The following is a 24,214-nucleotide window of genomic DNA, read 5'->3' as shown; positions in this document are numbered from 1 at the left end:
GGAATACCGTCAGTTGCGAGCGGACCTCTGCACGGAGTGGAACAAAATCTGAAAACCTAGAGTACAGTCCGCGGAAAACGTTCAATTCACAGAAAGCAAGAATAAATATATACATATATTCTAATTTTCTCATATATATCCTATATATATTTTTCGCCCGTATAAATACGAACAACGCATATATGTATCAGTGTACCAAAAGTTGTTATACATAAAATAAATTGCGAAAGAAGAAATACCATTATCAACTAAAAATAGTGCCCGATTCTGAAAGGAATATAATTTTTAATAACGAAAGTACCAAACGACGAGAACGACTTATAAAGTATATAGCTAACCAAATAGCAGACACACGCCCGCATGTTCGAGTTAAGGGTTTAGGAACCGTAGTGAAGAACCGTACCGAAGGCAGAGAACCGTAACTGAGTGGGTCGAAATCGAAAGATGACTTTCACTCGCCTCAAGACTCTGACGCTGCTCGTGTGTGCTCTGCTGGCACTGAGTTTTCCCGGATATGTAAATGGCGCTAACAACAAGAAAGGATCGCAGCCAGCTGCCCCGCCGGAGCCGGAGGCCGTCATCGAGGAGGTCAATGCCAAGCAGTTGGAAAAGCTCCTGGCTGACAAGGATTACGTTGCCGTCTTCTGGTGTAAGTAGTCGGTGCTCGGCAGCGCCCGAGAGTGTGTTCTAGGAGCGGTGCTAGGGCTAGCCGGAGCAAGTAACGGTCCGGTCCGGTGCGGTGCGGTGCGGTCCGGGCATCAAGCCTTTAATGCGGACGACGGACCGGACTCGAAATAGTAACAGAAGCCATATTATATAAATTTTCGCTAGTGAAAATTCTAAAAATTCACATACAAATGAAAATATGTGAAAAATTCGTTGCTCGAAATGTCCGAGATTTTCATTGGGTTAATTTTTTCTCTTTTCTTTTTTAATTTCCTCGCCATGCTGCCAGTAGTCTGCGTTGCCTTCCTCTTTCCCCGTGTATTTTTGGTTAGTGTCCTATCTTTGTGTTCTTTTAATACCCGGCACCATGGGTATTTGGGGGCGTATTGGGCTGATTCGATTTATATGTTTAAAAATTATAGTTTTTTTTATATATTGATTTGTTGAGCCCCAAAAAGTAGGCCACAAACTAGTACCTTTAGATCGTTAAATTATCTTTACTTTAAGTGCCGGGTATGTATAGTCGAGATACACGACTATATCTATTTTTGTTCAATATGAATCGAGAAATCTCTCTTGACATTGAGAAATTTTCGTCGTATATTCGGTGGCAGCGCTGACTTTCTATGGTTTTCGCCGTGTCGCCACATTTTTGGCACCAAACTTTCACCGTTAGGCCCCTTCCTTCAACTCCAGGTGGTAATATGTGACTGATTTCTACCCATTTCAATCATATAGTTATTTGCGAATCATGTGATCTGTCTTTTTATAGGACACCACTTAGCCTGTTTTCTTGAGAAATATTTAATCTAATTAAAATATTTAGCCCAAAAAATGTAGAAAATCTCGTAAATTGGCTGCTAATGGTACAATTAACAATTTTGGCAATTGCCATGAATTTTTTGTGACTCCGATGCATCGTTAATTGATGCCCCAATGCCAAAGTTAATAAACAAGACAAAAATCTTGACAAATATCTTCCAAGTCTTCTCTATACGAAAACCGACCCATACACTCGCGGCGGGCTATATGTACAGCTTGTTCTGTGGCGGCAAATCCAAAAATAATTGTTGACAATGAAAATATTTTAAATCCAAAGGCCTCAGACCCAATGCTCGGAAAATAGCCTAGAATAATCATGGAACGTCTACGCAAATGTCAGCTCGTTTTATTCCCAAGGTAATCAAATGAAAGATAATGCAGCATCCTAATTGATTTTTATCGCTCAGCGGGGTGATTGGGGCGATTGTTTGTTGTTTCAACAAATTGCTATTTATGTTATTGCAACGTATTGCGAAAATACTTGCCAAAATTACCCAGTTTCCTGCCGAAGTTACAAATCGAATCGAGCGATTCATTATTTTGCGTAACGCCTATATCTGTTCCGTGTATTTGGCTGCCTATTCGGGAAAGATAAATAAAGACCTCAAGAGTTTTCGATTTATTCTCGAGCATTGATTACAAACTAATTGTGTTTATTCGGGGGCATTGTGCAATGCCCAGGGGATTCCACTGAATTTTTCACGGAGGCTTCTTCGCGGGGACGGGGACTAATGGCCCAGAGAGCCAGAGGAAACGTTGGCCAAGGCAGGTCTTTTGTCTGGTATATCGTTCTTTTTCCTAATAGTGGCCGCAGCCGAATTTTATGAATTAATTCAGCAGTTTTAGCAAATTTGTTGGCAGTTGCTGCTGCATTAATAGCGCCGAATTGGCCTGCCTTTGCTGTCATTTCATTCATTCATTCAGCCATAATTCGCCCTGGGCTCTGGGCAGACGATGATGCATCCTGCGTCTAATATAGGAATGAATAATCTTTGTGGCATTTGGTTCTGCCGCGGCTGCGATGTGGATGTGAATGTGGTTCCGCTCTGGCGTCACTCGCAGCAGTTGCTGGTTGTCAATTGATGTCGGTATCTCTATAAGATCTGGTTGCCCGTCCAACATATAGTACGTACTTACCGCTCCTCTCCTTGGTCCTACCACTCTAGATGCGCGCAGCTGTGTGACCTGTGATAAGGTTTTAGCGGAACTCGAAAAAATCGACGATGACACAGACTCCTTCGGAGTGGACTTTGTGAAAATCAACGACAAACGACTCGCCAAGCAGTATGGCATCAAGAACTTCCCCGCGCTCACCTATTTCAGGTAAGTAACTCCCTCTTCTGACGAGCCTAGCTAATGCTGAGCTCGATTGCAGGGAGAAGGAGCCCATCATCTACGACGGAGACCTCATGGACGAGGAGGGCGTGCTCGACTTCCTCACGTCGCTGGAGGCCATGGACCTGCCCGACCGCATCGAGGAGGTGAACGCCAAGATTCTTCAGAAGATCATCGAGGACACCGACTTCGTAGCCGTGCTATTCTGTAAGTCAGCTGGCCCTACTCTAACTCCTTCTAACGTTTAAACCACACTCCGCCCGGTTCTATTGGCGGAGGATGTCTTGACGATGTTCTATTTCAAGCAGTTGCAGTTTTTAGCGAACACAAACAGTTTAGCTCTCTTGTGACTAAAATCATACGATCTAGGTATAGCCACCAGTGATATCTATCTTTACTGTATAATCTGCCAATCTAGTGCTTATACTCGTACGTCTATATCTCTCACTATTTAAGTATGTCTATTTCTTGTGACTAACCCAAGCGAACTATGGAGAACCTAACTTATTATCTCTCTATCGATATCTTCCGGCGGTATCTCGTCCCCTGTCTGAGACCAATATCTGTATACGCGAATTTATCAAAGCATTGTATATTTTATCAAACGACTACAGGTCCAGATCATGAAACATGCCCGCCCAGGGTAATGGGTAAGTTCTTTTTCGGACCCTCCGCCTTGCCTCCCGCCCTTTGTCCAGTTTGGAACCCTGTTTCTCCATAATAATCACTTCTTCAACAATAATACCTACTCCAACATAATCTTCCTAATTCCAGTAATCCATAAATGCACTCGAAAGATTCCGCCCCCATGCCCATGGTTCGATATGTAAATATCTATCAAGTGTGTGTCTGTGTGTGTATACATATATAACCCATAAAACTAAAAAGTTGCTCTGGTGCTTGGGTGTACATAGAGGGGATCTTTACCAGAAAGGGGATCTTTACCAGGTCTTAGAGTCGGCGAATGTCTAGGAGCGAGGAATGCAATTATCCCGAACGCAGTAATTCTTAGTAATCTTTTGGTAACAAACAAGATTCCACATTTTCGCTGTCACTATTTACTAAGGCGGGCGCACATATTACGTATACGTATAATAATAAACATTACAACAACGGGGCGAAGCCAGCAAATGTCTGGGCTCGGCGCCAGAATATGTTTTGTCCCATGTCGCCCTCCCCCCAAGTCACGGGCCCCATCTTGGACAAGCAGAGGTTAATCTTCCCTCGGATGGGTCCATCTGTGAACCATCTACAGCTCGAAGAAGAATGCCCAAGATCAAAATACTGATTCTGGCCTTGGACGAGTTATGGAACAAAGGAGGGAGCCTACCTATTCAAAATCATAAATTTAATGCCGTATTATAACGCTCACGATATATACATATGATCTGGCGACTACACACACGATAATATCGTGCCCAACAACAAAGTATAGAGATTTTATTTATTTATTTATTTGCCGTTAGCCGTTAGCCGTTGGCCATCTCCTTCCCACACAGCCACCTACAATTTTTGGGCTAAAAATAGGAAACTCAAGCAGTTGGTCGGCCAAGAAAATGAAAATGATTTTCTTCGCTTTTCGCTTCTCTCGACGCTGTTATTTTTGCTTAATTCTGAAACAACTAACTATAGAGTGGGCAACGCAGCCCATGTACCATAGATCGGGGATCGTAGATGTGTGTATCTATCCATCATATGTGTATCTGTAGTATCTGTAGCTCTGCCGCACTATCCGTTCGTATTTTTATCAAAGGCAGACGGCATGCGAAAAGGTTTTTTATTGCAGGCACGCAAAACAGCATGTAGGTGAGACAAAACAAGAGATTTTGGCCCATTGTTGGCCCCCGCTGCCCGCGCCCCCGCCAATCGAGTTCCTGTCCATCAAGGGGCGGGCGGGGGCGTGGCGACGGGCGGGGGCCGCAGACAGACAGCACTTTTAATTGCTTTTGCATACAGCAATGCATCAACGCTGCACACTCTAGCGCGAGCCGGCAAGACATGGTTATGGGCAGCTCCTCCGATGCCGCGGCCAAATGCACTTTTATATAATATACGAGTGCCCGATGTCCGACCCATTCCGATGTGTGCGTGTGTGCGGCTCTTCCCCGACTGACTTGCACTATTTTTAGTTAAGTGCAGCATCGCCGTGCCTGCGGCGGAGAGAACGGTCTTCAAGCCGCAAGAGTCGGGATCCCAGCCCCAAAAGTCGTTCGATTGGCACAGTGGGCGGTAAATTATGGGCAAATGTGGGCATTGGCCTTGTCGCCGGGGCGACACCCCCATAGAACCCACCCCCAGAAGAGCTTTCAAAGGTGTCGCCAAAAACGTAACACCTTACGTACCTACTCTCGAAATAATTACTCTTTTCTTAACCTCTATGTATCTAACGGTATCACACGTCGAAATATTACGTATACGCCACGGCCGAGAGCCAGGCAAAAGCTCGCCCAGAGAGCAGAAAGCTAGAACAAGAAATGGGAGGTCGGAAGGAGAGAGCTTTCGATCAGTAATTTTCTTTTCTTTCGCCGACCGAGAGGGGCTCTCACCAAGACAAGCACCTTGCAACAGGTTGGAAGCAGACCGATCGGGATGCCGTAAACAAATCGTGTAAATAGACGAATCGCCTGGGAAATGATTGGGTAACACTGCTGTCGCAAGCACTCCATGGCTCTTGCATGCACTCTGCCTCCCTCTGACCCCGACTAAGATGTCCCTAAATCAGCTAACCCCCTGCAGCATGCAGCATCCGCCGTGACCGTACTACCGTCCGTGTTCTAGTCCCTTGTTTACCCCTAACTGTACAGTTGTTTGTCTCCCCTCGCTATCCAAGAGGTCTCGATACGTAGAGCCTCCCAGATCCAGTCGAGCCTAATGATATATTGTTTGCCTGATTCTATGCCGCCGACGTGCCGCAATCGCCAGACAAGCAGCAATGCCGCAAGTGTGCCAAGGCCTTGCAGGAACTGGAGAACATCGACGACGAGGCCGACCAGCTGGGCATCGGATTCGTGAAGATACACGACGAGGCGCTGGCCGACGAGTACAATCTGGGCAATCTGCCAGCACTGGTCTACTACCGCCACCAGACTCCGATCATATACGAAGGTACTGCCGTAGACCCAGTAGACCACACCCATTCCACACCCACACCACATTCATATCGACATAATCGACATATGTAGACATAATCCCTTGCACCACGCGATTCTTCAGTGGCTAATATCGAAACTGTGTCTCCAGGTGAACTGCAGCGGGAGGAGGACGTCTTGGAGTGGTTGGTGCAGAACAAGTCGACGGGGGACGAGGACGACGTGATTGAGGACGTCACCTCCAAGACGCTTTCGACTCTGATTAGCAATATCGACAACCTGGTGGTGCTCTTTTGTATGTAGACGTGACCTTTGCTGCGGCAGGGCTGTGGTGTAATGGTGGTAACGGGGCTATTCATCTGCAGATGATCATGGCAACGACGACTCGATGACCGTGCTGGAGGAGCTGGAGCAGATAGACGACGACTGCGACAAGCATGGCATTCAGTTTGTGAAGATTGATGATGCCAAGGCGGCAGGTGATTACGGAATCGACTCGGTACGACTAGGGCGCGATCGCGAATCCCCAAAACGAATCGAAACGTCATTCACGCATATTATTCGATCTGCAGATTCCGGCCATTGTTTACTTTGAAAAAGAAATTCCAAACGTCTACGACGGCGATCTCATGGACGAGGAGCAGATTCTCAAGTGGCTGTTGGGACAGTTGGAACGAGATGAGATCGAGGATGTCACCGACGAAATGCTCGACACAATGATCAAAGAGGGACGCGTTATTGCGGTGTTGTTCTGTAAATATTACCTTGTTACCCGTAGAGCCTAAGCAGTCGCCTCCATTTTGCTCACCCGCTGTTTTCCAGACGACAACAACGACAAGAAGTCTCAGAAAGTGCTCGAAGAGCTCGAGAACATTGACGACGAGTGCGATGCCCTGGGCATTACCTTCGTGAAAATCGATAATCCCGAGGAGGCCGTCGAATACGGCATCAATAAAGTTCCTAAACTGATATACTTTGAAAAAGGCATTCCAACTATATACGAGGGCAATCTGGAGGACGAGGAGAAGCTTCTCAAGTGGCTCACAGACCAAACCAGTTCCGATCAGATCGAGGACATTACCGACGAAATGTTGGATTTGATCATTGAAAAAATGCCCCACGTTGCTGTTCTTTTCTGTAAGTGATTTCAGGCCCCTCATCTGGAGCCTTGTGCCGGGACCCGTGGGCACAGTTTTCTCAGTTTCTGTAGATATTGTATTATTGACTTTCTGTTGTATCTCTGGGATGTTGTATCTAAAGTTGTAACAATCTGCCGGCTGCTCCATATGCTTTCAAGAATTAATTTTCAAATGCGCTTCATAAACTAATCAACCTAAACTAAACCCAGAAGAAGTAGATCCCGGTGAAGATAGAGTAGTTCTTGAAGTATAGTCCTTAGGTTTGAAGTTCCAGTAGAGCGATAGTACCTATAGTCTGAGTTTTGAATAGTTTAACACTAATTCTTTCAAACTCTATAATAATATCCAAAAAAACTCTCCACAGACGACAAAGACCAAAAGAAATCACAGAAAATCCTCGCAGAATTGGAAAACATTGACGACGAGTGCGATCAGAACGATATTGCCTTTGTCAAGATCGATGATGACAAAGAGGCCAAAGAATGGGGTATCGATGAGATACCGTCGATTGTACTCTTTGAACGTGGCATTCCACACATCTACGAGGGTGATCTGATGAAAGAGGATGAGCTGCTCGGCTGGCTGGTGCATCAGAAGCGGTACTCCGAGATTCCCGAGGTGACCGATGAGATGAAGGACAAGTTGGTTGAGAACACCGAGCACTTGGCGGTTATCTTCTGTGAGTCATTAGTGCCTTAAGATTCTGCTTTCTGACCGAAATAATGGTTCCCTTTTGACCGCAGACGACAAGGACGATAAGCAGGACATGCGCATTCTCAACGAACTGGAGAACATTGACGATGAGTTGGAGAAGGAAGGTATCGTCATTGTGCGTATCGATAACGCCGCCGAGGCCAAGGAGTACGGTCTGGACCACTTGCCCGCCCTCATCTACTTCGAGAACAAGATACCAGCCCTTTACGAAGGTGATCTGATGAACGAGGACGAGGTGCTCGAGTGGCTGCTGGTCCAGAAGAAGACGGCTACCATCGAGGAGGTCACCGACGAAATCCTGGTCAACCTGATCAATGAGCACGAGTATGTTGTTGTCTTTTTCACTGGCCCGTGCGAGCCCGGTGAGACCTGCGATCACACCCTTAACGCCCTGGAAAGCATCGACGACGAGTTGGACGAGGCTGGAATCATTTTTGTCACCACTGAGGACACTGGCGTCGCCAAGAAGTACAACGTCAAGACCTATCCTCGCCTGGTGTTCTTCAGGAACCGAGACCCCCTGCACTTCACCGGAGATCTCGACGACGAGGACGAAGTGTTGGCCTGGATCACCGATGACGAAACCCTCGAAATTCCCGGCAAGATCGAGGAGGTCAACGTTAAGATGCTGGACAAGATTTTGGCCGAAAACGATCACGTTGTCGTGTTCTTCTGTAAGATAAGAAAAATATTCTAAATTCAATTAATAATATTTCAACATCTTCGCATCCCCACAGATGCCGAGGGCGACAAGAAGGCCCAGAAGATTCTCAACGAGCTGGAGAACATCGACGACGAGTGCGAGGAAAAAGACATTGACTTCGTAAAGACATCCGACGACGATATTGATAAGGAATACGACCTGCCCGGCCTGCCGGCGCTTGCATTTTATAGACATAAGTTTAGGACAATTTACACCGGTAATGCTGGAAAGGATTGGCTTCCAATATGCCTACTAACCGATCTCTCCTGCTTCTCCAGGTGACCTGATGAAGGAAGAGGAAATCCTAGAGTGGGTTATTGATTTGCACGAGTCCACTGCTGATGTTATTGAGTCGGTCGACAGGAAGACCCTCCAAGTGCTGATCAACGACGTGGAACACCTGGCCGTCTTCTTCTGTAAGAGAATCGTTAGCTCTGGTTCATTAAAGAGCCCTAACTAATGGCTTTTGGCCTCCCACAGACGATGACGAGTGCGAATCTTGCTCCGACATTTTGGAGGAACTGGAGAACATCGATGACGACACCGACAAGCATGGAATCCAATTCGTGAAGTCGAATGATGTGAAACTAGCCCACGAAATTGGTATTTTCGCATTCCCAGCTTTGGTCTACTACGAGACTGGCGTCCCGATCATGTATGACGGTGAGTTGGATGCCGAAATTCCTGGTTGCAAGCACCTATGTATTACTTTTCTGGTCCTCTAGGTAATCTCAAAAACGAAAACCGTGTGCTGCAGTGGTTGATCAATCAAAAGAGTAAGCGTTCTTGTTTCCAATGTGTTTCTGCTTTCTAACTCACGCTCATTAGCCAAACTCTCGCTACCAATAAGTTGAGCCAAAAAAAAAAAATAGATAATGTGGTTTCATTACTCCCAAAACGTGGATGCACCCGATTCCATCTTCTCGTTTATTGCGAATCGTTAAAATTCAAAACATAATGCAACTTTCCAATGTAGGCAATGATGACGATGATGATGAAAAAATTGTTAAATTGCGGTATCCAAAAGAAAGCGACGAAGATAAGAGAGACAGATTAAAGCGTCTGCAGAGCTCGATACGAAGAGAGAGACTGCAGAAGAGAAGACGAGACATCGAAGATGACGAGGACGAAGATAATGATGATGACGGGGATGGGGATGACGAAGGGGATGAGGATGAGGACAATGAAGAAGATGATGATGAGGATATTGTAAATGAAGAAGATGAAGATGATGAGGAAGATGAGGATGGGGATGGGGATAATGATGACGAGGAAGATGAGGATAATGAAGACGATGATGAAGAAGATAATGGCAATGATGACGAAGACGAAGATGATAACGATGGGGACGAAGATAACGAGGATGACGATGAAGATCAGGACGACAATAATGACGACGAGAACGATGAGGACGGGGATGAGGAAGACGATGAAGGCGACGAAGATGAAGATAATGAAGATGAAGATGAAGATGATAAGGATAATGAAGATGAAGATGAAGATGACAATGATAAGGATAATGAAGATGAGGATGATGATGAAAATCAAGATGAAGATGATGAAAATGAAGATGAAAATGAAGATGGTGATGATGAAAATGAAGATGAGGATGAAGATGAAGATAATGGTAATGACAATGATGATGACGAGGAGAACGGAAATGAAGATGAAGATGAGGATAATGAAGATGACAATGAAGACGAAGATGAAGATGAAGGTAATGGAAATGATGAGGAGGACGACGAAGAAAATGGGGACGATGACGAAGATGAAGATGATGAAAACGATGGGGATAACGGTAAAGATGATGAGGACGAGGATGAGGATGAGGGAATTGAAGATGATGAAGAAGATGACGATAATAATGCTAGGGATGACAATGACGATGACGATAACGATGACAATGACAACGATGATGACAATGACGACGACAACGACGACGAGAATGATAACGACGACGATGAGGAAGACGAAGAAGATCCAAAAAGCAAACCAAAATATAGGCACACAGCCAAAGGTCGAACGATACATCGCTTGGCTGACCTTTGCTCGGGTCGGCTTATAGATGAAATAGGTAAATCCTGAATGTGAGTTGCCATTGACGCACTAACTGAAACAGTTGATTGTTGTGTCCTCCCAACTTGAATCCCTCCCAAGCGTTCCTCCTCCCCTCACGCACACTTGCCAAAGCGCGAAACACTCGATACATTCGATTATAGTAATCTCATTGTCTATCTACAGACTTGGGGAGAAGGAGTTCAGACAGAAATGCATTTAACCAAGGTAACCACTCGATTTTCCCTAGTACTCTATGTCGTAGTCGGTGCTTTCGCATAGCTTCTGTGTTAAAGCCGTTCTCATGTCAGGAACACACGCAATTGGGAAGACAGTCGCCCCGAAAAACCCATCCAATCCTCGTCTATATTAATACCCCGAACCCGAAGCTTTCACCGAATCAGTTCTTAGTTTCAAAGTCTATGGTACCTAAAAAAGACAGAATCGATGAATAAAAATTCAAATCATAGCTGACACAATGTTTGAAATTATTTAATAAAAGAATTGCGATTTTTTTTGTATTCCGGAAGTTATATTTAAATTTCGATATTGATTCGAAAAATGTGTTAATACCTATTTTGTTTGATTTATTATTATTTTCTCATAATACTTTAAGTAATCGTTATGTTTGTTAATTTATAATAATTAATATCGATCCCGCTGTGCCCTAGAAAATATTTAAGTATACGAACAACAACAAAAACTTAAATTTAGAAATGTGAATAAACAGTGAACGTGAATCGTGATCGTCAAGAATATCAAAATCTGAAACTTGTACAGTCAGCATCAAAAGCATTTTGTCAGTTATTAGTTTTGATATACAACCTAAATTAAATACGAAGTAATGTTACAAAATCTTCCATTCATAAAGCACGCTTTTACTTTAGAACAAAGAATCTTTCAAGTCTGAAATAATGAAAACCGAATCGAATCGAATCCGAAAATCGTACTAACTGCTCTTTATCTTTCTTTATGGTCTTTGCCAGAGGGGCCTTGAAGCCAAGTATTAAAAGCCTCCTAGGGACTTTTAATCCTTCTTCTCGCCTTCTACGATGCACTCTTGTTTAGTTTTTTTTTAGTTTTTTGTTTTTGATACTTATCGTAATGAACCTTCTGTTGTTATTGAACCAAAAATAAAACATCAATTCTTATAAAACTAAACAATCTGACAAAATGTTTTTGTTTGTTTGCTCACACAGATGACGAATGTTTCTATGTTGGATTGGGTCATGACGGCCATTCGGCTAAGCGCGGTAACAATTATGTGCCCAACGATTACAAACCATTCCAATGCTGTCCAACCAAATTGGAGAAGTCAACGAAAGTTCCTAAGATGACCGCCCAGCGCATCGGACACAGCGAGGGCGAGCAGGGCAAGCGCTCCCAGGGCGGTAACTTCCAGTTCGCCTCGGCCTCCTCCTCGTCGGCGGGCAAGGCTAGCGGCACCAAGCCGGTGGTCGGCAAGAAGCAGGCGAAGCGCCCCCAGGAAAACGACGACGATGACGACGACGACGAGGAGGGCGAGGACAAGCCCCTGGTGAAGGTCTCGTACGCCAACAAGCGCGGAGGAAGCAACAAGCCGCAGGCTGGCAAGAAGCCCCTCAACAAGGTCCAGGACAACGACGACGAGGGAGAGGTCAAGCAGAAGTCGTCGAAGAAGTCCGGCAAGCTGAATGTCAAAACCGGTACGTAGTTGGTGTTCCAGCCAAGTATCCGTAGAAACAAGCCAAGACACAGATCCGACACATCCGAAAGCCAGCCAAATTCATTGTCCTGTCCCACGCTCATTGTCCTAATTGCTAATGTCGTGCCCACAATCAGACACTAAACGACACTCTCACAATTTGGTCGATACTTTGTTTGTTCATTTCTCTTCTCTTTTCTTTCTCTTTGTGTCTTGCAGGCATTAATTTTTTCCAAAATCGACTAAAAAATTTGTATGACCTCGTTTTTCAGGATATCTCTCTGTGGGAGTAAGGCAACAGTTTAACTGAGTGTGGCGCCAAGCCACAGCCAGTTAGATAGTGATTGTATGATTGAATGATATGCCATACTAAGTACTCGTAGCACGCATACGCACTGTTGTCAACCGATAAACTACCAAAATACCAAAACAAACAAACCAAAACCAACCCAAGCCTGTAAAACCATCTTAAAAGAACCTTCAATGACAGGTCTCTATTACTAGATGTACAACATCTCTGTGTGACTGCAAAAGACAACATCTATGACAAGAACCAACTGAATAACCGAACTTGTATGGCTGTGTGTATATAAGTATGAGGTCCGTCCTCCCTCACTAACCTCGAAAAGTCTGGCAGGGGGGCCTGAGCCCTGCTGCAATTCCCGATACTTGTACTTATACATCCTCGGTGCCCGATCATTGTCCACCACCCTTTCTTAGCCACAAAACTAGACCAGATCGTTGTTCCACGTTGAGAAGATCAACCGATAGCAGAAGAATCACACGCAACTCAATAACATAAAAAAAAAATCACAAAAACATCTAAATAATTTATAATTTATAATTAATCAAGCCAAGAGAGAAAAGCATACTATACTAACTTAAAATTGTTGATATTTTCGCCTAAACTATTACGATTTTCGAGAGGGATCTATAACTAAACTAAACTAATTCTTAGTTGCATTTGCCAACGGATTTCAACAAACTTTGTTCAAACTAAAAGCAATTACTTCAACAACAAACTATCAACTTCTGAGAACTTTCACTTGTATATTTACTGTTAGCCAGCTGTTAGCCATTTTGTTATTAACAAATCGATCAGCCCCTGTCTGTTGTCAATAACAAGAGCGTACACTTTTTGATACTACTTCTTTTTGTCGAAATATACAATTATATTATGTAGTTAGTCTAATTTACACAAGAGCCAAGGAAGCCGACCGACACGAACCAACGGATAAAATATTTTTTGAAACAATTTACACTTGGCAGTGCAATAACTGTTAACTATTTTAACGAGATCGTTATCGTTATCGATTAAACGATGAGAGCTTTGAACTGTTTTCTTGCCACCACCACTAGCAACCAGGAGCCCATAGTCAATATACATATTTTGTAAAAAGAGCCTTTTGTCAATACGCCGCCAGGTTGCCACACACCCTGGGAATTTGTTGTAAGTTTAAGAAAACTCAAACTATAGATTTCTCGCTGAACAATGGCCTCGCATACAATGTATCTCGCCATGTTGTTTCATTTGTTTTCTTTTGGGAGCGGCATCCGGTGTCGCTCGCCGTTGTTTTTGTTATCGGTATTTTCAAAGTATCGAATTTATCGAATATATATCTTTATCGCCTATGTTTCCTAAGCTAAAACTATTACTCCGCACTCAACTGTAACTAAATCCAACATTTATGTAACAATTTTTTGTTGAACAGCAGCTGTTAAGTCAAGATCATCGAATGTATTTTTGTCAAACGATTTTCAACCTGAATATTGTCAGAATTTAAGCAACAAACTCATATATAAACGAATCAACTTTTGTAAAACTAAAACCCGACAAATAATTTGTAAAAATATGCAATAAAACCGGAAAAATCAAACAAAATAGGTTCTATTATTTAATATATAGTCAAAGCAAAGCCATACATGCTTTAATAATTTCAAACAAATAAAACTGAAAAAAACGATAGTTTCTAAGAAAATACATAGGGATCCCCAATGACAATTGTAGATTTTGGGTGCTTGGGTCTCAATAAAAAGTCCTCTTTTACTCTAGCATTTAACTTGATTGATTGACAAACTGCAGCCACCAGGTATGTGCCAGATAATGGATTAAATCTTAAGATTTGAAAGGTAAAACTTTTTTTAATGGGCTTCCATGCTTGTCATTTAAAACCAGGAAACATCGCCAGCAACGAGGACGTCTTCAACTGGATCCTGGAACAAAAGGCCGACCAAAGCATTCAACTTATCGATCGGGATCAACTCTTCGAGTATATAGGCACCAAAGACTTTTTAGCGGTTGTGTTTTGTAAGTATATTGGCCGCCACACTCTTAGTAGGTAAAGGCTAAGGATTCTAGGAGCTATACATTTATCTATATCTATAATTCGCGCCCACTAAAAACTGTAACTGCCCAAACAACTCCAGCCAAATGAGCTAAAGCCTACATAACTGCAGAGTATTAATGCGGAGGAGACCTCCAATTCATTTTCAGACAAGGAGGACGACCCCGACTCGCCACGAGTGCTGCGGCACATCGAACTAATCGACGATGAGGCTGCCGAATATGGCATTTATATTGTGAAGATGCACGACAAGCTGATGGCCAAGAAGTACGGATTCAGGAACCCGCCCGGCCTGACCTACTTCCGCAAGGGCAAGTACATTAACTACGACGGGGACATAGACGACGAGGAGGAGGTCCTCGACTGGCTGACCAGTCCTGCCAACATGGAGATGACCGACCACATCGAGCAGGTCAACCGCAAGATGTTCGAGAAGATTCGCAAGAACTCTGACTACGTGGCGGTGATATTCTGTAGGTTCTGCTTGGTGGACTTCTCACAGACTTATCATAATCCTTGTGTCGCCTCTCTACCCCCCAGACAGCGACGAGTGCAAACAGTGTCCTCGGGTCCTGGCCGAGGTGGAGCACATTGACGACGAGGCCGACAAGGCTGGCATTGACTTTGTGAAAATCGACGACAAGCAAATGGCCAAGGAGTACGGCGTCTTTGCCCTGCCGGCCATTGTCTTCTTCAAACCCACATCCAAGGAGCCTGTTATCTACGCCGGTATGGCTGCCAAGGCATCCTAAAAAGTGCGGTTTCTAATTGAGGTTCCAATTCCAGGTGATCTTTACGAAGAAGAACAGATCCTCACTTGGTTGATCACGCAAAAGGATCCAAGTGGAGATGTCATCGAAGATCTCGAAGGCGAGAGGCTCGTTCAATTGATTGAAGAGTCTGGCTCCATAGCCGTGTACTTCTGTAAGTTTCCAGCAAGGCGAGGTTTCCGACGATAACTAACCTAACCGACGATATTCTATATAAACTATGCGAGGTTTAAGGTATTCAATGCTGCAAGCGGTTTGGTGACATCAATCCATGCAAAGTACCATGTCCATGTTGAAAGTATCTTTAAGATTTTTGTTTTAAAATTCATTTTCCAAGTATTACCATATGTTTCTCTAAGAATATTGGAAGTTTTATATTTGTTTTGTATTTGTATATATTTGTTTAAGAAGATACGAAGGAAACACCGCCGGGATAAACGGGCTTGTCTCCTATTCTCCCTTTTCAGTATGGCTAGCTTTGTCTATCTCACCTTGTCCGTCTGTCCGTGTGTCCACAAAAAGTATATCCATGTATCCTTTTATATCCATATCAGACTATAGTGTACTCAGATGTTTGTGATATAAAAAAATTATAAAATAGTATGTTTTTCATGTTAATATTTCATTGAAATTGATAGTCTAACACTGTGTCCCATTTGTCGAGGAGGTACTGTATGGCATTGAAGGTCACGCTTTTGCGCAAAAAGTTTGCAGCAGTCTGTGTGTAACTGTAGTTAACCAGTGAGACGTCACTCTAGTCTAAGCCTAATTAGCGCTCTGTGTATCTAACCAATCAAGACTTTATTTATATTTCTATCTGCGACTCTGCTCTCTGAAATACGAAACCGAACCGAACACAAATCGAAACCCAAACATAGGGAACAAGACTAAGTGCGACATTTGCAATTCGAAAGCGGCGCGCAAGGCGCGGATGAAAAAGGAGCGGGAGCAGCACCAGCAGGAGGGCGGAGCCGCCGGTGCGGCTGCCGCCTTCGGCAGCGAGGTAGATCCTTCCGAGGCGGCCGCTGGCGGGGCGCTGGACGGGTCGCCGGGCGCTGGGGAGGCGCCAGCTGCTGCAGACGCAGCTGCACCACCGGAGGCATCGGCTGGCAAACACGAAGATGGTAGCGCACCTTTCTGCATTGAGCTCGTCAACCTGGAATGAGTCCGAGAATGTTTAACCATGTAACCCAGCACCACCAGAATCCACAAGCACACGCATCACCACCCCACCAAAAACTCTACCGAATATACATTTTGTACCCACTGTAGCGCCATCTTGAATCAGAACCGAAACTCTCTATCTGTCTCTTTCTCACTGTCGCTCTTTCTGGCTCTTTCTATCTTCTATATGTCTCGCACCGAAACCCCGAAACCCCATTTGTGATTTCAAATTAAGCTGTGATCCCCTAGATATTACCCCTTCTACTCATTTTAATGAGGTTATGAGATCGGATTTATGAATCAGCAGCATTATCCTTTGTCTCTACAGACAATAATGATAAGCCGCGAATTCATGAATTGGACATCGCATAAGCCCAGTGTTTGTTTAGTATGCTTTGTATGTGTATTGCGTAAGTTTAGTTCTTGGATAGTGCTTGCCGTAGTTCCCCGACATGCCCCCTGTACAGTGCCCATTCAGTAAAGTGTGCTCTCCCCCACCCCATCTCGACATCCAGATGCGGACGGATGCGAGCAGTGCACCAAGGTCCTGGAGGAGCTGGAGAACATAGACGACGACTGCGACAAGCACGGCATAACCTTCGTGAAGACCAGGGACTTCTCGGTGGCCGACGGCTACGGCGTCCACGAGTACCCGGCGCTGGTTTACTTTGAGGGAGGAATACCCAACGTGTTCGAGGGTACGACAAGGTCCTTAAACCCTTCTATCCAGGTGTCTCACGCAGGTTGTCTCTTTCAGGCGAGCTCAGCGAGGAGGAGGAGGTGCTGCAGTGGCTGATCACCCAAAAGACCGAGGACCGCATCGAGCTCATCACGCGTCAAATGCTGGAGACCATGGTAGAGGAGACCCAGTACCTGGCCGTGTACTTCTGTGAGTAGCCTTATGCCAGTCGAAGATCGACCTTACCACTGTATCCCTCACATAATCACATTGTTTCCCCGCCTTAAAACTGCATTGAACACAATCCACTCATACGTGACTCGAACCGAATCCGAATCCGCAATCCCCATTGAACCGCCCTCAGTGCCGCCTGAGCGGAAGGGAAAGCCAGCCAGCCAGCCAGCTTTCTGCCGCAGTTTCTGCTCCCCCTCCAGTCTCAAAGAAAGCAACCTGACCGCCACCACAAAACACCCATCCAGCCAATTCGTTCAAAGCTACATCTCACGTAAAAGAAAACGTATCGAAAAACAAGGTATTCCTTCCGTATTCCGTGTGCGCAAACTTACCAGCTCCAGGCTCAGGCTGCGCATGTTCGACTGAGCTCTAACCCGAACTGCACTAAACCAGGCTTACACCGTATTACGACCAAACTAAATTTGGCCACTTGGGCTCTGTTCTTCGCCGTTTAATCCGCGCTATGCAGTTTAATTTAGTTTGGACGCGAATACCTTATTTTACGGCGTTTTCTTGGCCTCTCACACAACCGCTATCCAGTTGTCTAGCTTACCACTAAATCCGTAGACCTCCACTGGCGCTCTGGCTAACCAAGTTCTTGTTCCCGGCAGACAAAATCAACTGCAACATCTGCGACCAGATCCTCGAGGGCCTCGAGCTGATCGACGACGAATGCGATGTATTCGGCATCCACATGGTCAAAATCCAGGACCCGCAGCTGGCGAAACGATACTCGATAAAGACCTTCCCAGCTCTGGTTTATTTCCGGTGGGTATCTGGTCTCTGGAAAGTAGTGCCTTTCATAAACTGTTTCCTTCCGCAGCAATGGCAATCCTTTGCTCTTTGAGGGCGACCTCCAGAATGAACAGTCCGTCCTGGAGTGGCTCATCGATGACGACAACCGGGAGCTGGCCGATGAAATCGAGGAGGTCAACGAGCGGATGCTGGACAGGCTGATGGCCGAGTCCACCCTGTTGGTGGTGTTCTTCTGTAAGTCCTAAATCATCACTGGGATGGAAAACCTTTTATGACTAACTAATTAATGACATCCTTTAGACGACGATGACTGCGCGGAATGCGAGGAGATTTTGGAGGAGCTGGAGGAGATCGATGGCGAAGCCGACATGTTTGGCATAGACTTTGTGAAGATAGCCAGCATCGAGGCGGCCAAGAAATACGAAATTGTCAATATACCGTCCCTGGTATACTTCCGGTAATGGGTTCACGTAGGAGTTCCTAAACAGTTTTCAATATGTTGGTGTTTTTTAGAAAACAAGTTCCCGTCCTTTATGACGGAGACATGCACCAACACGACAAGGTTATCACATGGCTGACCTCCCAGGACGTTTTCGAAATCAAAAACGAAATCGAAGAAGTCAACCGTAAAATGCTCGACAAACTGCTCGAGGAGAACGAGTTCCTTTCCGTGTTTTTCTGTAAGTCGGGTACACTTCCTATTGAAAGTCTATTATTCGGGAATTACTCACCTTTCGCCAGATGAACACAACCAGCCCGACAGCACTGCAGCCCTGGAGAAGCTTGAGAACATTGACAGCGAGACTGATAATCTGGACATAACCTTCGTGAAGATGGCCGACTCCCGCTACGCCAAGAAATGGGGAGTCACCAAGCTGCCAGCAATGGTCTACTTCCGACGTCGCTTCCCGAGCATATACAGAGGTAGGTCGACGATCAGTGGAGGTGCTAACTATACTAACATTCCAACTCGACATTTTTAGGTGATCTCCTCTCCGAGGACGAGGTGCTCGAGTGGCTGCGCAAGAACCGATTCAGGCAGCCGGAGCTGAACATCTTCATGTACGCCCTGATCGCCCTGGCGGTGGCCTTCGTCATCTACACGGCGTTCCTGCTGCAGTGCTTCAAGCCGGCGCCTCCGCCGCCCGTCCAGCACCCGAAGCAGTCGTGAACGGCCCAGCCCTGAGAGCACTGAGGAGGATGCTGGAAGCCAGTAGCCAATGTGGTGAACTGCCATCAACTACCATGGAGGGGTTTTGTGGAGAGAGCAAGGCAACCGAGCGAACCGAACTAGAACCGATCATCGAAATCACCACCTCATACGCATCACACTGTACATCGACCAATCTCGCAATCGTCTAAATTAGACGCCGACTCAAACGACTGCACTTGGGCCTCCGAGGTGGCTCCGAAGTCCTCGGACTCCCGGCTGCCCCAAGTCAATGACGACCCGTTGTTTTGAAAGATCTTCTGAGCTTGACAAACTCTATACTTCCATATATATCCATACTCGTGTTCATATCCACATCACAACTGAATTCATTTGTCTTCGCACCCGTACTCCGTGAAAAATCAAATAAAACAAAAACTCTCAAGTCATAGTAATTACTTTAAAGTTACATTTAAATGCCATAATATTGTGTAATAAATGCCAATAATAATTTTTACAGTACATGTTGGTTAGCTTCTTGTGGGGATTATTAGGACACCTTGCGAATCCTCCACTAAGGTGCGTAGGCTCCAACCGTTCGCGGTGCAAAGCATTTGGTAATGACAACTCAATTCCAAAGATATCAGGGAGAAATACGACCGCCCACGGATAGCGCTTTAATTAGCCAGAAACGGGGCTGGCAACAAAAATTGATTTGCACTGAATTTTCAGGCCGAAAACTTCCACTGACAGCCTAATTCGCGAAAACAAAGTGTTGCTAGCGGCAGGAATGCGATAAGGCTGACCGATTTGGCCAGTAGGAATGTTGTCTAGACCTGGGGGAGATATCGCCCTGAAATTTTGCCCTAAAACTTAACTGTAAACAACGGAGGAGCCCCTAATACGAGTTAAGACGAGTTCGTATTTGCTAAGTAGCTGATATCTACAACCAGATATGAGGGCCTACTATAAAAGGTCAAAAATATCCGAGGGGCAGCTAGTTTGCTCGCCATGGAACCCCACCGGCTAATGGTGGCCAAAATAGTGGCCATCGTGGTGCTGCTGCTGGTCACCCTGATCTTTTGCTTCATCCCCTACCTCCTGGACCGCTTCTACAAGTGGACGCAGCGCCCCAGCAGCAACGCCCGCGAGTTCAAGGTGGTGCTGTGCCTGCTCAACTTCGGCGGTGGTGTGCTGATAGCCACCACCTTCATCCACATGCTGCCGGAGGTGGTGTCGGTGGTGGGTGCCCTGCAGGACTGCCGGATGCTGGCCCCCACTCCTTTTGGACTCCCCGAGGTGCTGCTCTGCACCGGCTTCTACCTGATGTACTGCATCGAGGAGACGATGCACTTTGTGATTCGGCGACGTCAGCGGAGGAAGCGGGAGGAGGCCTTGGAGAGCGGGGAGGAGGATGTCGAGGAACCGGAGGATCCCAACTGGCTCAGGGGCTTGGGCATCATAGTGGCCCTGTCGCTGCATGAACTGTTCGGCGGCATGGCCATCGGCCTGGAGATGACCGTGAGCACAGTCTGGTTCATGACAGGCGCCATTTCGGTGCACAAGCTCGTGCTGGCCTTCTGCATTGGCATGGAGATCATGATGGCCCACACCCAATGGATTCTGGCAATCGTCTACCTGTTGGTTTTTTCCATAGTTACCCCGATTGGTGTGGGAATCGGGATCGCCGTCAGCGAGTCCTCGGCGGCGAATCAACCGAGTACTGTTTCTGGAATCCTCCAGGGCCTGGCCTGCGGCACCTTGATCTACGTGGTGTTCTTCGAGATTGTGGCCAAGGGTCACGCCGGCTTGCGGGTGCTTTTCTCCTCACTGGCTGGATTTGTCCTTATGTTTGGCCTTCAAATAGCAAGTAAGACCTTTGAATGTCAAAAACTTCAGTTCTGTAATCTCTCGATATCTCAATTTCAGTTGGAGAAGCCAAGGGAAAGAGCCACTTTGTGTGTCCCCAGTAGATCAATCAAGACATTATATTTTCCCGTTTATCCTGAAAAAGTCTGCTACGTTTTAGGAGTCCGTTAAATAAGCTTCTTAGGATATAAACCCTCATTGTTGTTGGTTAATGGAAATAATTTAGAAATATATTTATTAAACCAAAATAACCTGTCCGCTTTTAAAAAATATAATAATTTTTAAAAATAAGTATTATTATAAAGGTTATATTAAGTAAAAGCAGAGTTTTCTAAACTTAATATTCGGTTGATCCCTTTTAAAAATAAAGATATTAAATGGTCCGATTCCAAAGCCCACAACATTACTTCCGAAATCCCCATCCCACATCTTTTCAATCAATGAATAATTCGCGGGGACCCTTTATTATGGTTCCGTTATCAGGCAAGGTGACAGCCACCTGTCCATCGGAGATAACTGAATCTATTTTTTGACGGAGCTCGACAACCGGCGGCCTGGGGCTCTCCTACCCGTCTACCGGCGTATCAATCAGCGATCCGATTTCAATCAGACCCCTTTGATATATAGCCTGCAATGTCGAGTCGATGGGCCAGTCGTTGGGTAGCTCAGTCGCCGGTCGTAGGTCTGGAAGGAAGCATGGACGTCGTACAGAATTTCGCTAGAGAGCAGTCTTCGGGCTCCGAGCACCAGGCGCTTCTCGTGGCCAAAATTGTCGCCATGGTGGTGCTCCTTGTGATCACAGTGCTCTGCGGAAGCCTGCCCTACGTCCTAAACCGCTGCTTCGAGTGGACCAAGAAGAGTCCGGAGGAGACCCGTGCCTCGACGGCCGTGCGCTGCATGCTCTTCTTTGGCGGCGGGGTGCTCATCTGCACCACGTTCGTCCACATGCTGCCCGAGGTGATCGAGGTGGTTGGACAGTTGCAGCAATGCAAGTCTCTTGCCCAGACGCCCTTTGCCCTGCCCGAGATGCTGCTCTGCACAGGATTCTTTTTGATGTACGCTCTCGACGTGACGATGTCGGGCTTTGTGCACCGCCAGCAGCAGAAGCTCAGCCGAAAGGAGTCCCTGGTCAGCGTTGCCTTCGAGAGGGGACGCAGCCCGCGGCAAAGCATCCTGCTCCGGGCCAAGTGCGAGACTCCGGCTGAAGCAATTCCAGAGCACAAGCCGGAGGATCATCACGGCCACTCTCATATGCCGCCGCTTGCGGAAGAGGGATCTTCGGCACGAGGTCTGGGCATCATCCTGGCCCTCTCCCTGCACGAGCTCTTTGAGGGCATGGCCATTGGACTAGAGGGCTCCGTGAGCACAGTCTGGTTCATGTTCGGGGCTGTGGCAGCCCACAAATTAGTGCTGGCCTTCTGCGTGGGAATGGAGCTCCTGGTGGCCCGCACCCGAGGCTCCCTGGCCGTCGTCTACCTGGTAACCTTTTCAATAGTGACGCCCATCGGCATCGGCGTGGGTCTGGGCATCAGTCACCAAGTGGCACCCGGCCACCCCAGTCTGCCCTCGGGTATCCTGCAGGGAAACGCCTGTGGGACCCTTTTGTACGTGGTCTTCTTCGAGATACTCACGGAAAACCACACCAGATGGCTGTCGCTGCTTGCCACTGTGGCGGGATTCGCCCTGATGTTCGGATTGCAAATACTGTGTAAGTACAAAGACGAATTCCTGCTGCAGCTTATCCTTCCGTGACTTTGACTCTTACATCGTTGTTTTGATTTTTGCAGCTGACGAGGCAGAGGGCGATGACAGTCTGACTTGTTCCTAGCACCTTGCATTGGCTCCACCCCTAGACACCTGCCAGCCCCAGTATTATCTATTATTACTTGTTAATACCTTGATAAATTTATTAGTTGTACGACTGAATAAAATGATAACAATGTTTAAATACCATTTGATATTTAAAAAGGCTTTTTCCACCAACATAGCTATAAAGCTTCTCCCCACGTTTACATTTTGGGAAGAAGTGTCAAAAAGAGGCGACAACAACTAACGTTCCGTTGTACGATTCGAATAAAAAATATAATTGGATTCCGAAAAATCATTAATTTTGACTCAAGTTCTCCGGGGGCAACATCCAGAAGAGGAGCAGGATGACGACCCCAAGAACGGTGGCTCGAAAAAGTTAAATTACCTCTATATATTTTATAACCTTAAATATAAAATAACAGTAAAAAATCGACAAAAAATGACAAAGACAATAAAGTGTCCTTATTGTCTTATAATTTCGATCAGCATCAACAACCGAGTCGATATAGCCATGTCCGTCTGTTTTATCTCAAAGACTATATGAGATAGAGCTATAGGATATACCCATATACATATGTATATGTATACATATATATATATATACATATATATATATACCATTATATATATACACTATATAAACGGGCAAAAATTTTGAACGCGTGGATCTTGAAGACTATAAGAGATTGAACTATCCGATTTGGACCTTGAATCTACTATACGATGATTGCGCAGATCAAGTTTGTGTCAAAATTTTCCCACGTCCACTCCCGCCCCCAAAACCGAAATCTCGTTGTAGTGTTGTTGTTTTTGGAAAATCCTTGGATGTCAACAAAATAACACTACAAAACGAAATTGAACCAAATAGGACAATTTGAAAATTTGGACAACTAATAGGACTACCCCTCAGAAGCGCACAAGTATGCAATAAAAATTGTTTGCTGAAAATCCATAACTTTTAAACTTAATGTTTTAATTTTCATCTTAAAAAGTTGGTTATAGCTATACTGTAAGTAGCTATACTGGCGACTGAGAAGTATGTCGAAATGGTTGTTTTAGCACTTGATTATATTCTACCCAGGAACTGTTAAAAATTTCTAAAAATAATTCTTCTTATTTTGTCTTGGCTATCCGTTATAAATAGGGTTATTAAAATGACTGATCCATCAAATTTGTATGTAATTATGTTTGACAGGGCTTACATATCATGGTATTAATACCAATAAACAAA

At 45.4% G+C, this 24,214-nt stretch overlaps 3 protein-coding genes across 15 annotated transcripts; all 3 read left to right on the top strand.

The window, feature by feature from the left end:
• On the top strand, window positions 1-19,827 carry hlk (hulk). Of its 13 annotated transcripts, XM_017251300.3 has the most exons (28): window positions 2-649; window positions 2,655-2,811; window positions 2,864-3,030; window positions 3,438-3,473; window positions 5,746-5,928; window positions 6,064-6,207; window positions 6,278-6,411; window positions 6,485-6,665; window positions 6,735-7,049; window positions 7,416-7,730; window positions 7,795-8,439; window positions 8,503-8,685; window positions 8,747-8,884; window positions 8,949-9,131; window positions 14,384-14,515; window positions 14,702-15,025; window positions 15,093-15,281; window positions 15,339-15,476; window positions 16,201-16,446; window positions 17,002-17,184; window positions 17,244-17,375; window positions 17,530-17,697; window positions 18,011-18,167; window positions 18,223-18,389; window positions 18,456-18,612; window positions 18,669-18,835; window positions 18,897-19,079; window positions 19,139-19,827. In XM_017251300.3, exons 1-28 carry the CDS (start codon window positions 445-447, stop codon window positions 19,324-19,326), a joined length of 5,517 nt encoding a protein of 1,838 aa, XP_017106789.2. In that variant the 5' UTR covers window positions 2-444; the 3' UTR covers window positions 19,327-19,827. The 13 variants fall into 13 exon arrangements, with proteins under 13 accessions (XP_017106800.2, XP_017106789.2, XP_017106790.2 ...); XM_017251301.3 differs by lacking the exon at window positions 3,438-3,473; XM_017251303.3 differs by lacking the exon at window positions 16,201-16,446.
• Window positions 19,828-20,259: 432 nt separating this feature from the next.
• On the top strand, window positions 20,260-21,278 carry Zip42C.2 (Zinc/iron regulated transporter-related protein 42C.2). Its single transcript, XM_017251316.3, has 2 exons — window positions 20,260-21,175; window positions 21,235-21,278. The coding sequence occupies exons 1-2, from the start codon at window positions 20,317-20,319 to the stop codon at window positions 21,276-21,278; spliced, it is 903 nt and encodes a 300-aa protein (XP_017106805.2). The 5' UTR covers window positions 20,260-20,316.
• A 572-nt stretch (window positions 21,279-21,850) lies between these two features.
• Zip42C.1 (Zinc/iron regulated transporter-related protein 42C.1) lies at window positions 21,851-23,122 on the top strand. Its single transcript, XM_017251250.3, has 2 exons — window positions 21,851-22,882; window positions 22,962-23,122. The coding sequence occupies exons 1-2, from the start codon at window positions 21,871-21,873 to the stop codon at window positions 23,000-23,002; spliced, it is 1,053 nt and encodes a 350-aa protein (XP_017106739.3). The 5' UTR covers window positions 21,851-21,870; the 3' UTR covers window positions 23,003-23,122.
• Window positions 23,123-24,214: the final 1,092 nt, after the last annotated feature.

This window comes from Drosophila bipectinata, chromosome 2R, assembly GCF_030179905.1.
Source record: "Drosophila bipectinata strain 14024-0381.07 chromosome 2R, DbipHiC1v2, whole genome shotgun sequence".
In the NCBI taxonomy this organism is placed as follows: Eukaryota; Metazoa; Arthropoda; class Insecta; order Diptera; family Drosophilidae; genus Drosophila; species Drosophila bipectinata.
The sequence above is the reverse complement of the archived record's forward strand: the minus strand, read 5'-3'. Positions and strand labels throughout refer to the sequence as shown.